The 14,877-nt window shown below is 32.9% G+C and overlaps 2 protein-coding genes across 3 annotated transcripts; both read left to right on the forward strand.

The window, feature by feature from the left end:
* The first annotated feature begins 1,681 nt into the window (after positions 1–1,681).
* Positions 1,682–10,755, forward strand: LOC111717031 (phosphoglucomutase). 2 transcript variants are annotated; one of them, XM_023492548.1, is made up of 20 exons: positions 1,682–1,768; positions 2,001–2,097; positions 3,066–3,183; positions 3,555–3,612; positions 3,965–4,047; positions 4,347–4,429; positions 4,917–4,966; positions 5,142–5,272; positions 5,385–5,447; positions 5,686–5,781; positions 7,183–7,249; positions 7,342–7,447; positions 7,627–7,771; positions 7,996–8,065; positions 8,470–8,584; positions 8,757–8,811; positions 8,889–9,002; positions 9,132–9,226; positions 9,428–9,602; positions 10,163–10,755. In XM_023492548.1, the coding sequence occupies exons 2-20, from the start codon at positions 2,066–2,068 to the stop codon at positions 10,250–10,252; spliced, it is 1,746 nt and encodes a 581-aa protein (XP_023348316.1). In that variant the 5' UTR covers positions 1,682–1,768; positions 2,001–2,065; the 3' UTR covers positions 10,253–10,755. The 2 variants fall into 2 exon arrangements, with proteins under 2 accessions (XP_023348316.1, XP_023348315.1); XM_023492547.1 differs by lacking the exon at positions 1,682–1,768 and adding an exon at positions 1,852–1,897.
* Positions 10,756–10,767: 12 nt separating this feature from the next.
* LOC111717032 (DNA repair protein RAD51 homolog 3) lies at positions 10,768–14,863 on the forward strand. The gene is made up of 8 exons (XM_023492549.1): positions 10,768–10,858; positions 11,131–11,222; positions 11,623–11,652; positions 11,962–12,012; positions 13,237–13,360; positions 13,671–13,724; positions 14,289–14,355; positions 14,761–14,863. The coding sequence occupies exons 2-8, from the start codon at positions 11,156–11,158 to the stop codon at positions 14,848–14,850; spliced, it is 483 nt and encodes a 160-aa protein (XP_023348317.1). The 5' UTR covers positions 10,768–10,858; positions 11,131–11,155; the 3' UTR covers positions 14,851–14,863.
* The last annotated feature ends 14 nt before the right edge of the window (positions 14,864–14,877 follow it).

A 14,877-nucleotide genomic window follows, 5' to 3' on the forward strand; every position in this document is an offset into this window, starting at 1 on the left:
CCGCCAGGAATCCCTCAAAACAACATCCGAACCTATGAATGCTTTCTAACCCCTTTGGCCTTTGTATCAACCAATTTTAAAATCTAAAACAGTTTGAGGTCAGAAAACAGTAAAATCAGATCGGATCAACCGTTACCGATATTGCTGCGTGGGGTTATCAAAAAAGAAAAAAACGCTTTTTAGAAATTAAAAGATTTAAATTTTTAAAGAAGAAAATCTAATTTTTTATAGCCTATGTTACCCCTGGGGTACCAATGGGTTCCCTCAAAAAGTTTCAGCCAATTTATATATATATATATATATATACATACATATATATATATATTATATATATATATATATATATATATATGAGGGAAGAGCTTCATTATATATATATAAAAAAGTGTATGTGGTTGTCTGACTAAGCCAAATAAACTTGTCAATTACAAACATAAAAAACATTAATGATTTTTAGTTAACACACTTGCTTTAATGAATAATTCACTTCAAAACTTCAAATTAGAATATAACGTTGTAAATCATTGGACTTAAAATCAGATCACTAGACAAATTTTACTTTAAAAAAACAAAACTTAACTATGAAATACGAAACTAGGCTAATGTTCGTGAAACTCGGATTGTTAAATTGAGTTTGGAATCTCGTAACTTGGCACTGAACTTAACTTTGAATACGTTATTAACTTGGAAAACTAAACTTAACTTGTAAACTCAGCTTATACTTTAAATACTGATCCTAAATTCTGAAAACCGACCTCATTTCATTAACCTTAAGTAGTGAGTACTCTGTGTTTAGGTTGGATACGAGAAACCGGAGAGGGAACAACTAAAAAAACTGCCAAAAGATTAGTGTCTCATCTGGTTCTTGAAAAATTAAAATCTCTAACTGAAGAGCAGCGATCAGAACTCAAGTATGTATTTATAAATACCTAAAGCTTAGACTAGGACTTAATCTCCCTTTAGCAGAACTCGTTAATTTAAGAATACCGTGAAAGCCGAAAATTACTTAAACACCGGACTTAATTCATGTCTTATTTAGGAATGCATTTAATTAGCTTTTTTGTCATTAAACACTCTTCTTCTTCTTCTTATAATGACACACTTGTTTCAAAAATTAGGTTGACGTTCTCCGTTACGGTAAAAAATAATTTACTGAAATTAAAAATCTTAATTAATCTTAGGCACGCTAGATAAAGGGGTCTAACTCAGTAAAAGGTGGGGTTTTAACGACAAATAATGATTGTTATTTCAACCTTATTATGGACCGGGTTATAGCAATTTTATTTGAATAATTGATAATGTTGTAAAATTAAAGCTGATCTTTTTAAAATATTTCCTGTCAGCATTTTAACGTAAATTTGTTGTTTTTTTCTAATTAGTATTGTCTAAGCATATTTCATTCTGATACTTTATTTCAGTCACACAATTAATAATTATCATCATGAATAGTTTGTTCGTTTTAGGGCTGATTTAAACTAATCAGTCATAGAAAAACGTACATAGTTTTCAAAGCCTTAAAATAAATGTTGTTTCTTTTCGTTTTGTTAAAAAATTTCGAAAATCTGTGAAAAAAAATCAAAAAATCCGCAAATCGAAAATTAAGTAACCTTATTCATTCAGGAATCCAGATCTAAAAAAGAAGGACTACACAGAAGAACAGAATTTAGAGAATAAAGAGGATACAGAGAATAAAGAGGATACAGAGGATAAAGGAGACATTCTTCCAGAAGGTTCTATTGGGGTCTGGACTGGAGAAGAAATAATTGAGGTAGGAGATCATTTAATTTCCATTTTTAAATATTTTAAATTTTAAAATTTTTAATAAATTTTTTAATTTCGTTATATTTCTAGGCAATTTCAGCTAATGCAGCTTTATCTCGGAGATTTAATAATTTAGGGAAATATTTATTAAATATAATACATTTTTAAGTTTGAATATTATTTAGAATAAAAGTTTAAATTTTCCAAAATGAAATTATTAAAAAATATTTCCTTTAAAGATTTATCGGTAGATAACAGAGAACAATAGTGAAGAATCTAAAAATAATCACGAGTTGAGGTCACAATGAACTATTCTGGAAAACAATTGAGCGAAATGTAATGTTTTAATATTATAATTGATTGATATTTTGATTATCGCATTCTAATTAATAAGAAGAATGTTGAGTACAAATCTTCACGCTCCATATTTTTCTTATTCAGGGTTTAATTCTAGTCCTATTAATAAAGAAAGACCTCCTTTTAATATTAAAGTTTTTATCTAGTATAATTGAATTGAGGAAATTGACAGAATTCAACACGTTTTAAGTAAACAATATCTTTTACATTGTTACTCAGACAATAGTGTAAATAGTATTGTTGTGAATCGGACACACAACTCGTTCGTCGGGGNACATAATAATAATAGTCTCATAACCATATTCAAAAATGTACACAATACATTAAAACTAAGCTACTTTACATTGACGTTCACTTACACGATTAGGCAAACGGATTGCTTAGATTGCTTAGCTGCTTGGACATTCTTTAAACAACAACACTTTTTGATTTATAGTTTTACAGCATTTTTGGCATAAATTGAGCTTGGATTATGAGCTGTGATTTTGTAGAAAACAAGTCTAGGAGGACATGTTAATTATCATATAGTCACGTATATGTACTTTGTTTACTGTTCTGATTTTCACAATTAAACCCAATGATTAAACCAATAATTTTTCTGCTTTTGAATATTTATTGTCTTTTGCTTTCATGTGAAACTAAAAAATATTATTTACCCCTGTAATGTTTCAGTTTGAAATGTTAATATTCTCCCCTGAAATATTTGGCAGCGTATCCATGTTTACACGAGTTAGTTACTAACAGACTGAAAACTAGTCCGTTCACGATTTTTTGTAAATTTATAAGTTAACATTAAAATTTACAAATCTGGTGTTATTCAATATATGGTTTTCTGAAATAAACAGTAAACACAATTATCTGTTATCTTGAATACAAAATCAATACTCAGGCCAGCTAACCCGTCGTCCATCTGAATGCATTTTTTTTGTTTACTTTTATATTTTCAGAGCGTGCGTACAGCGTACTTCAGATAGAATGGTTCAAGAATGCGTAGTTGTCCCTGTCCCGACTTCGAGGTTTGAGGGTCAGAAGCCTGGAACCAGCGGGCTCAGGAAAACTGTCAAGGTCAGTTTCTTACTCAAGGTGAAAAGGTCACCTTGAGAACCGATGTCTTTAATTTCTACATGTGTATTTATTTATTTGTTATTGCAACCATAAAACCTCTAATGGAGTTAAAATTCGAATAAGTTGGTTAAGAATCTGTCAACAAGAGTTTTTAAGTTTAAGAAGTCAAAATTTAGGTCAATGAACCCCGTTTTTTCTTCTTAAAACCCGTAAAATGGAGGCTGCATCCAAAAACAAACTCGAGAAACGAAGTCTGAAAAATTAGTTGTAAAAAATGTTTCGAATTGACCCCCCACCCCCTCCCTTAGAATACGTGATTCATGTCAAACTGATTTCAAATATTAATTTTTTCATTTGAATTTTGTATTAAGGTTTTCCAGCAGAAGAATTATACTGAGAACTTTGTTCAAAGCATTCTGTCCGCTATGGGTAAGTTTCACTTGGATTTAGTTCGTTGTTGGTTGGGTTGGTGGGTTCTTTTCTTCGTTGAATTGATGGTGGTTGGTTGGTTGGTTGGTTGGTTGGTTGGTTGGTTGGTTGGTTGGTTGGTTGGTTGGTTGGTTGGTGGTTGGTTGGTTGGTTGGTTGGTTGGTTGGTTGGTTGGTTGGTTGGTTGGTTGGTTGGTTAATCCGAATAATAACAATTAAGATTTTTACAGTTTTTTTGATAGTTTAAAGATGACTCCTTTGTTAATGTTATTGGGTTGTATTTGATTAGTAATCGATAAGTTAGTTGCACTAACTTGCCAGTAATAAAGAAGTTGTTAAATATTTAAATTAAGGATCCGGGCTTGAAGGATCTACGCTAGTTGTAGGAGGAGACGGAAGATTCTTCATGACCGAAGCTACAGATATTATTATTAAAGTAAGGAGTTTAATTTTGTTTACTAAATTCAGCACAAAATGTTCATTTTTCATGTTTAAAATATTAATTAAGGCAAATGTAAGGGAGGGTTGAAATTAAATTAATTACGATACAAAATGTTAACTCTTAATCATTCCTTATTTCCAGGCTTTTTTACTAAGATTATTTTTACCAACCTTTTAAATAATTTATTGTAATCAATTTTTAAAATAAGTTTACTAACACTAAAAGCCGACATAACATATACTGCCCTGCATACTTAGATTTAATGCATATTTGTCTAAACTTTTATTTATTAGATGTCTGCTGCTAACAAGGTGTCTAAACTTATAGTTGGAAAAGGTGGATTCCTATCTACCCCTGCTGTATCCAATATTATCAGGAAACCTGAACATTTTATCTAAAAGGTCACCACCCCTCCCCGCAACCCTCTGCCTCCTTGCGGAGTGTATGGATCACAGAGTTAGAATGACACTGTGATACTGTTATGCCCGAGTGGAAGTATCCGAAGCCGTGAAGCCCCAACCACCGTGGACTGTATCTACAGCCTCAAATTGTTAAAAAGCTTTTTTTCATCTATCTCCCTCCGACCCCCTGGCCGGATCACTCCACTATAGCTCAGTGGTTGTCACTATAGCTCAGTGGTTCTATTAACACACCCTTTCCCAATACTATATAATTTAAGTTGCTACAAAAATTGAGAAGACCCGATGGGTACCCTGGGGTAACAAAGGCCTAAAGAAGTAAAAAAAATTCTTTCAAAATAAAATTAAAATTCAATTGTTCTACTTAAATTCAAATTTTTTTTTCACAGTGTTTTTTTACCTAAATTTGAACTTTTCGTTTTCATGATGAAATGTTTGAATTAGAAAGTACAAAGCTGATGGAGGATTTATTCTTACTGCCAGTCATAATCCAGGTATATTTCCTAGGCAAAATCAAGGTAGATATCCTTACTTCTAGTCATAATCCAGGTAGATATCCTTACTGCTAGTCATAATCCAGGTTAATCTTTACTGCTAGTCAAAATCAAGGTAGATATCTTTGCAGCTAGTTATAATCCAGGTTAATCTTTACAGAATATTTGTAATAAGGTGGTCCAGATGCTGATTTTGGAATAAAGTTTAACATGTCAAACGGTGGACCTGCTCCTGATGCTGCAACAAATACAATGTTTGAGAATACTAAATCTATTCAATCTTACAACATCTGTCCTGATCTACAGGTGAATAAAAATTTTATGTTATTTTTAGGAATAATTGTCTTAAAAAGGTCAAAAAAAAACTATCACTTTTACAAGGAAACGGAATAATTTTCAAGTTTAATATTGTTTTCAGTGCGACTTCCACAGCATTGGTGTTTACGAGTACATGGTAGACGGAAAACCCTTTACAGTTCAGGCAGGAGATAATATTATACAAAAAATCCGACCAGAGATATAGAAAACTTGATTGCATTTCTTATTTATAGGTCAACTAATTAGTGTACACCGATTAGTGTTAACGGTAAATTTGTACGAAGATTCTGCAAGATGTCAATGATGCAAAGCAACCTTTCGCTTCCGCTTGCGCCTTATTCATGTTGTTTTTACAGTGTTTCTATTTGTTATTGTTTGGAATTATTCTCCCCGGCTTCTAGGTGATTGATCCCTGTGCAGACTACATTGAACTCATGAAATCTATCTTTGATTTTGATCAGATCAAAGCTCTAGTTGGTGGAGAGGGGAAACTCAAGGTAAAATCAGTTTTTTAGTGTAGGGGGAGGTGGGAGGGGGGTGGCTATAATCGAAAGTAGTTTGTTTAATTGATATTTTGAGCAGTGCTTATGATCCGGATCCGGTGTATCCGAAAGATTTTGGCTCTCTGGATCCGGATCTGCAAAAATATGCGGATATCCGGATCCAAGGGGCTAAATATAAGGCAAAAACAAGAGAGAGCAAATTTTACTACCAAATCCCAAATCTGAAATGTTAAAATAAAAGTTTACAGAAAGTTCCTTCACATTGTGTTTCTGTCGTATATAGTTGAATTCCTACTGTTGAAGCATGATGTAAGATAAAAGACGACATTTAAGATTAACTTCTTAAGAGTCATTTAGATTTTTGTTATATTACGCAGAAAAATATTTTTCGAAGCAAATATGTTTACAAAATGTACATTTGAACGCAAAGTGTCTATATTTACAAGTACAAATGTACTTTATTACACCGATGTTAAATCTTGACTTTGTTCAAGTATCATTAAATTTACTGAAACATGAGATGCAATTATCTGGTGCTATATCAATTGGACTAATGGTCGAATGGACTAACTCTCAATTTTACTAAAGTCAGCTGTTCACTTACTGAATTTGTGTATTAGCCTATAGTATTTAAGTTTTAACTTGGCTTATTATCATTTAGGAAAAAAATGTTTAAGTGCAAATTTGAAGGAATTTTCAGCAAGACAAACCATGTATTTTTGGAAAGCCAAATATTATTTAGATTTTTTTAAAGACTTATCTGTTCAAAATAAGTATCATCATTTGCATAAAGGCAATAACTGTTTGTTTGATTAAATTTGATAATGTTAGACTTTTCTGTGTATGAGGATTGAATTAATGATCAATAATAACCTAATTTGAATAACCTGAAAAAATTAAAAGCATGTTAAATGCTTTTTTATTCCCGATATGGTGTCGTAAAAAAGGAATATAACATTAGTTCAGATTGTCAGTAGTCCAATTGATATAGCATCTCCGACATTGAATTAATTAAAAGTCGTCCTCTATCTCACAACATCTTGCTACGAGGAATTTGCTATATCCACAGTGTGCCTTATCTCTGAATGTTCAAGTTTTAGCATAAAATAAGCGAAAAAAGAAGAAAAAGAAGAAAAATGATTTTACAATTCTGCTTTGTTAAAAAAATTCAGTGAATCTTAAAGAAATGTTCATGATCTGGATCCGGATCCAATTTTTTCCAGTGCGGATCCATGATCCGGATTCGGATCCGCATCGAAATTAAATGGATCCTAATCTCTGTTTTTGAGTGTTGCTGGGAAGGTTTCAATCAATCTTATTCCATATCATAAACCATAGAATAAAATGAATATTACACGCCTGTTTGTTTAGTTTTAATCTATATTTATATTTAAGGTTTTGATAAATTCTCTTCATGGTGCAACTGGTCCTTACGCTGAGAAGATATTCCTACAAGAGTTAGGTATAAAATGGCTGAATCAATCACGAGTTTTTATGCCATTATTTGGTCTAACCTAATTTCATCCATAAAAATAAAAATATAAATAATTTTAGGATGTCCGCCATCATCCTGTATTAAAACTAATGTTCTTCCTGACTTCGGAGGAGGTCATCCTGATCCCAACCTGACCTACGCAGCTGACCTCGTGGAGGCCATGAGGTGACAACTCATTTCTATTCATCATAGAAAATATAAAATGAAAAAACTCAACTGAGTGAAAGTAAAATTAAAAATAATGAAACAATCAAAACCTTTTTTAATATATTATTTATAATCTAAAAATTTTAATGTGTGATATCGTATTTTCCGAACCTGTGATAAAATTACTTGATAACAAGGAGTGGAGTTCACGGGTTTGGAGCTGCCTTCGACGGTGACGGAGATAGAAACATGATCCTTGGACAGAACGCTTTCTTTGTAACTCCCTGCGACAGCCTGGCTGTACTAGCAAACAACCTGGAACATATCCCATATTTTAAGAAGGTAAACACAGGGGTTTATATTTTTGAAAATCTTCCCCCTTCCCCTCTAAAATAAATTCTCTCTGCAGTATAAGGAATGTTTATGATTCTTTAAAGAGATTTTTCGGCAAACTTTCTTTTTTGTTCCCTCCAGATTAAAAATTATTTCAATTATACCCATGTAAATGCAGCATGGATACTGAATACATTTACAACAATACGTTATGTTTTATTTTTTGTTTTTAGAGTGGAGTAAAAGGATTTGCTAGATCTATGCCGACTAGTGCTGCAGTTGATAGAGTTGCTAAAAAGAAAGGTAATTATTCAAATAATTTTATAGATATTGTTAAAACATGGAAAAGCTTGCCCAATGCCAAATGCATTTAAGAATAAGTTTTTTATGTTAAAATCATGTTAAAATTATGTTATAAACAATAAACATAACATTAAACAATTAGCTCTAGAATGAATAAAATGATTCTTAAAAGCACTGAAAAAGTTCTGAAAATGAATTTCTCATAAAAGTTTACCCTAAGATTGCCATTGAAAATCCAACCTTTAAGGGCATACAAAGGATGCCTCAAGCGATCCCTTTAAAATATGATGTGATTTGATTAGCGCCAGGAATTTTTGCTTGACCTGTTTTATTCATTCATTGTAGTCATCTCGTCTCTAAGTCAATTATCTGCATGTTCAAATGTTATGATATCTGTTATCAAGGTCTAGAATGTTTTGATACTCCGACTGGCTGGAAATATTTTGGTAACCTGCTGGATGCTGGTAGAATATCCATCTGTGGTGAGGAGAGCTTTGGTACTGGTAGTGACCATGTCAGGTAAAACTTTTTTATAAACTGTTGGGAAGGATGGAAGCATAATTCAGGCTTTTTTCATTTTTTTTTTACGAAAATCATATTTAATTGGTTGGTGAAATTGGGATTTTGACTAATTAATTGATTGACTGATTGTCTGATTGACTGATTGTTATATCATGCATTATATGTCTAGGGAGAAGGATGGTATCTGGGCAGCTTTAGCTTGGCTCCAGATTCTAGCCTCTAAGGTAAATATTATCAATCATCACAATACCAAGTAGAATCAGATTTATGCTCTGAACGTTTCCTTAATATTATTTTCTAGAATACTACAGTTGAAGAACTCCTGAAGGAACACTGGACCGAGTTTGGGAGAAACTTCTTCACAAGATACGATTACGAGGGGTGTGAATCCAAACCTTGTGAACAGATGATGAAGGTACAATTTACATTTATTCCGTTCTGCATATTCCTTATCACTAGCTTGCACTTGAACACCGTTTTTAAGGAAGTTAGAACATTGATCTTATCATCAAACCTGTTTGTCCATATCTATTATTCATTTCAGAACCTTGAAGCTTATATATCCGACCCTGCTAGTATAGGAAAGGTTTACACTGCCCTTGGTAAATCTTATACAGTTTCAGCAGCTGACAACTTCAGGTAAAATTCGGTAAAATATTAGAAACTAACACCCTAGACACCACCCCTTTCTTTAAAAAACCGGGAACTTGCTTCTTTTTTTCAATCTGAATTGACCAAGAAAAATTGATTTTTATTTATTTATTCCCTATAATCAAAAGGGGGGGGGGGGTGCCCCCAGTCATCAGATTAAATGGATACGAGTGATATTCTTGTATTTAGTTATATTGACCCAGTAGATGGTAGTACTGCTAGTAAACAAGGGATCAGGATTATGTTCTCTGATGGGAGTAGACTAGTGTTCAGATTATCAGGAACAGGAAGTAGTGGAGCAACTGTCAGGATGTATGTTGACAGCTATGAGAATTCTCCTGACAAACTATTCGGTTCTGCTCAGGTAGATAAATACATATTTTACATTTTCTATAAAAGAGGTTTTACATTTCTTAATGAGTTTAAACCCTGTATACAGTGTATAGTAAATACGGCACCTTTATATTTTCTGGAACTTTCCCTCAACCATTTTTAGCCTGAACCCTCTGGGCAGTGCAGGATCCATTAAATTTTGATGCGGATGCGGATCCGGATCCCGGATCCGCACTGGGAAAAAATGGATCCGGATCCAGGTCATTTCAAGATTTACTGAATTGTTATAACAAAAATAATTTTCAAATTTTTTGTTTTTTTTTCGCTTATTTTTATCATAAAACTTAATGAACCATTCAGAAATGAGGAAATTTTTATAATCTCCCTTTTTTCAGAAGTTCAGATTTGGGTTTCAGGGGTAAAAAAAAATAGTTTTTTTTGTAGTTTATGGTTGATATTTTACCCATTTGATCCGTATATTTTTGCGGATCCGGATCCAGGAAGCCCAAATCTTCCGGATCCGGATCCTAAGCACTGCCTCTGAGTAAAGTAATTATTTTAACTTTCCTTTCTTTCCTTTTTTAATTTTAGGAGATGTTGGCTCCATGTGTGGAGGTTGGTCTAATCATATCTCAGTTGAGAGAGTTAACTGGGAGACAGGAACCAACCGTTATCACGTAGATATATAATTATACTACATCATGTCAGTAGGTTATGCAGTAGTCAATATATTTAGCTATCATTCGTATAACAACCACGTTCATGCAATATTTGCTTATATCTTACATGTTTTATACGTTGTTCTTTTGATTCTTGTTGAAATTTTATTTGTTACGCCTCCCAGAGCTTTTTACGTCCAAAATGATTTTTCCTAAACATAGAGTACAGTTTCAGGATTTTAAAAAGTTTTTGAAATGTAACTTAAGTGACATAATATTTTTATTGATAATTTTTGAGTTTTATAGTTTTCCAGTAGATGTTATTGTTTGTTGTTAAATTTTTAACCTGGTGATGGTGATGAAAATCAGGATCTGTGATCAGATTTTAACATTATTTTAGAGCTTATTTCTTACCCTGGCCTAGTCCTTGTTATGCATGTTTTTAAAGACATGTATATATATAAAGATAATATATGAATTGAATATGTATAATATGTATGATGGAAATATGATCTGAAAACTTCAGCGTTTACTCTGCTCAGTTTAAAAATTGTTAAATCAATTTCAGATAAAAATATGAAAACTATGCTGAGATTATGAAATTATAAACTGTATTGCAAAAAGAAAGGTAAAGCATCAGACGATTGTAATATCTTATTTAGCTTGTAATTTTGCAAATCCATTATAATCTTGGGTTTTTGAAGTTCTCTTGGCGTCTTTTTAGTCAGGAGGAAAATCTCCCTAAATAAATAATACTACAGAATTTACTGTACTTCTAATTGAAATCAAATTATTTCTATTATTTCACGAATGTGGAGAGAAATTAAAAGTCTAATCCATACGTCGGATGCCCTTAGCAATTCCTGTAAAATATGATTTTATTTGCCTTTAATTGTTTAGTAATGATGAGTAGAGCAGGATAGGGATGGAAGGATTAACAACAGTTTTAAACCTATTAAACTCTAATATTCAACTGGGTAGACTCAGTACAGGTCGATTACATAATTCATTTTTATCAGACTAATGAATTTGAGCTAGGTGGCTGAATTACCTTCTGCTAGTTAAGATTTAAATCACCGATTCATAGTTACAGATTCATTAGGATTTGAATATGTGATTCAAGATTTGAACCGGCGGTAGGTATTTCAGCGACTTCTCTAATTCATAAAATTCGGTTCCGGGATATTTGTAATATTTGTTATTGTATAGATAATGATATATTAGTCTTCATGAGTTGAACAAGAAAATTGACTTTTGAACCGCAATACATATCTTTTCTAAAAACAAATATTGTTTTTTTTGTTTTTTGTTTTAAGAATATTTTTTTACTCATTGAGTTCCAACTTTCCAAGTGTATTTTCTGAAAAGTATATTTACACCTGTAATATTTAGGGTGTACTGGACTAGACCAACTACTGAAAGGGAGTGTTGGGTTTTTAAAATGGGGATATTGAAGAAGTTAATATTTTATTACGATCCGACATTTTCTGCTTAAATTTTCCTAATATTCATTTATTGTTATCGTTGCCCTATGGCCGGCCCAGCTAGTTCAGACGGTAACAACAGTCTTTCACGACTGTTAAAGATTAATTACGAATGGTACCGTTGGGTTCAAAGCAAATGTCTTCCATGAAAAAAAAAACTAATTATCTCGAACAAAAAAAAACAAGTTTATTATTAATTGTTCTTCCTAAACCCATTTTTAAAAATTGACCAACACTCCTTTGAAAGGTGGGCTTGAGTATGGGAAAATAACAGAACTCTACGGGGAGGCAGGAGTAGGTTAGTACCAATATAGTGTGACAGCTAATGCAGGGGTTCAAGTTCAAAAATAATATTCTTACTTCCACGCTACTCTTTAAGAATTGTGTTTCCCCTGCACCCAACTCTTCAAAATAATGATTTTACCCTTCAGCTTGCTCTTCAAACTAATGATTTTCCCCTCCACCCTGCTCTTCAAAATAATGTTTTCCCCTCCAGTCTGCTCTTCAAAATAATGTTTTCCCTCCACTCTGCTCTTCAAAATGATGTTTTCCTCTCCACCCTGCTCTTCAAAATAATGTTTTCCCCTCCAGTCTGCTCTTCAAAATAATGTTTTCCCCTCCACCTTGCTCTTCAAAATTATGTTTTCCCCTCCACCCTGCTCTTCAAAATAATGTTTTCCCCTCCAGTCTGCTCTTCAAAATAATGTTTTCCCCTCCACCTTGCTCTTCAAAATGATGTTTTCCCCTCCACCCTTCTCTTCAAAATAATGTTTTCCCCTCCACCCTGCTCTTCAAAATAATGTTTTCCCCTCCACCTTGCTCTTCAAAATGATGTTTTCCCCTCCACCTTGCTCTTCAAAATGATGTTTTCCCCTCCACCCTTCTCTTCAAAATGATGTTTTCCCAAAATCCCCTCCACCCCTCTCTTCAAAATGATGTTTTCCCAAATTCCCCTCCACCCTGCTCTTCAAAATAATGTTTTCCCCTCCAGTCTGCTCTTCAAAATAATGTTTTCCCCTCCACCTTGCTCTACAAAATGATGTTTTCCCCACCACCCTTCTCTTCAAAATAATGTTTTCCCCTCCACCCTTCTCTTCAAAATAATGTTTTCCCCTCCACCCTTCTCTTCAAAATAATGTTTTCCCCTCCACCTTGCTCTTCAAAATAATGTTTTCCCCTCCAGTCTGCTCTTCAAAATAATGTTTTCCCCTCCACCCTGCTCTTCAAAATAATGTTTTCCCCTCCACCCTTCTCTTCAAAATTATGTTTTCTCAAATTCCCCTTCACCTTGCTCTCATAAAAATTATGTTTTCCCCTTTCACCCTGCTCTTTAAGAGTAATGTTTTCATCTTTTTTTTGAGTTTTATCGCTGAAATTGGAAAAATAAACAAAATCTTAGGTTGAAAATATAAGAAAGGATTTGTTGAAGTCCAGTTGTTGTAATCTAGTCTTCTAATCAAGGATCCCTACCATATTAGGTTTATCTCTGATCCTAACAATATATACAAGATATAATTTTAAGGTAAAACGTGTTTTATCCTGGATCTAGCGGTCAGATTGGCAGCTGGTGACTGTAACACCGTTATACTAGAGACAGAAGGGAAACTTTCCACTCCAAGACTGAAACAGATTATTGATAACTTTAGGTGTTAACACAGTGACATAACAATTTTCAATATTTTTCTTCAAAATTGGGTTTTTTCTTAAAAAGTTTTATAATTGAGAAATAAATATTTCTGAGGATTGACAATTGGACCGGGAGGGTTGGGTTAAGGATTTTTAATGAAAAATATACCTCTTCGGTAGATTTCAATAAGGTTATGCGAAAAGTGCTTAAATAACGGTTGCCGTTCCTGAAACATTATATTCTGTTTTTCAATCAATCAATAAGATAAAAAAAACTTGCAAATTACATTGTATTGGACGTGTTGATGACTGTTATCACTTTGGTTTTAGTTCTGACACTAGCACTAGCAGTTCAGATAGTTTACTAGATAGAATATGGATCAGGTAAACTCCCCCCCCCCNCACTGGACGGTGGTGAAAAACAGCTTGTTCCCCCCTTGATACTATTTACCCAGAAAAAATAATGTTATTATTTCCCAATTAGAAATTATGCATTTTTCATTTTTCCCGTATTGACCTAGTCGAAACCCATAGCGTAGCCTAAAAGATAAAAATACTGTTGACCCAATTTTATTTGACCATTCAAAAATAAAGTGTCCTATTCAATTCAGAACGGTTCCTTTAAAAGCTTTGTTTTCAATTTTGTGAACTGGTTTCTCTACAGAGTTACTTGCTCAGTTCTGCTGCAGGAAAACAGTGAAACATCTAGGAATGATCAGAATTGAACATTTTTCAAACTAGATAAACCATGTTATCTTCCACATTTTTGGTTGGATAAAGGTTTCAAGAGGTCCGTTGTACTTTTTTTACGAATGGTCACTTGAAATATCCACGACAATCTTTGTTTCTCTTTCCTCCTAGCTTTGTTTTGAACATTTACTTTGATAAAACTTTACATCTGTTTAAATTATTTAAATCTTTTTCTTTTTTTTAAAATAAGTATTTTAGAAAATGCCGAAGTCAGCAGGAACTTATTTCAAGTATTTATCTTCTTCCAATCTTCATTAAGAACAAGGAACACGCATTTATTATTATTATCAACTTAATGCACTATCAGTAGAAACAACAAAGATATATTGACTCGCTGAAAATGTCACAAAAGTGTTCTCCAAAGCGAAAAAATTTCCAGTAATCCAGTAATCATCGTTATCATTACAACTTAAATCATTAAATCATGGAAGTTATTTAACTGCTTAATTCTTTTAACACTTGAGAAGTAAACATTTTTATATTTCCTTGGTGCTGTTTTTTGCTTTAAAAGCAAAAATGTGACTTTTATTTGACACTCCTCTGTTTTGGTTCCTATTTTTTTAAATTTTTACGCTGATTACCGAAAGGAAATTCCAAATCCAAATCTAATTATATGTAACATGTTACAATCTTACATTTATTGGTAATTATAAAATGCGTTTACTTCTAGGGTAATGTAAAGGCTATATTTGTTGATAGTATTGCTTTCCTGTTTAGATATACTGAGGATAAGGAGGACCAGTTTAGTAACCCTGGTTAGTTATACAATTAAATCAAAAGGGGGGGG

This window comes from Eurytemora carolleeae, unplaced genomic scaffold (assembly GCF_000591075.1).
Source record: "Eurytemora carolleeae unplaced genomic scaffold, Eaff_2.0 scaffold2328, whole genome shotgun sequence".
NCBI classification, from domain to species: Eukaryota; Metazoa; Arthropoda; class Copepoda; order Calanoida; family Temoridae; genus Eurytemora; species Eurytemora carolleeae.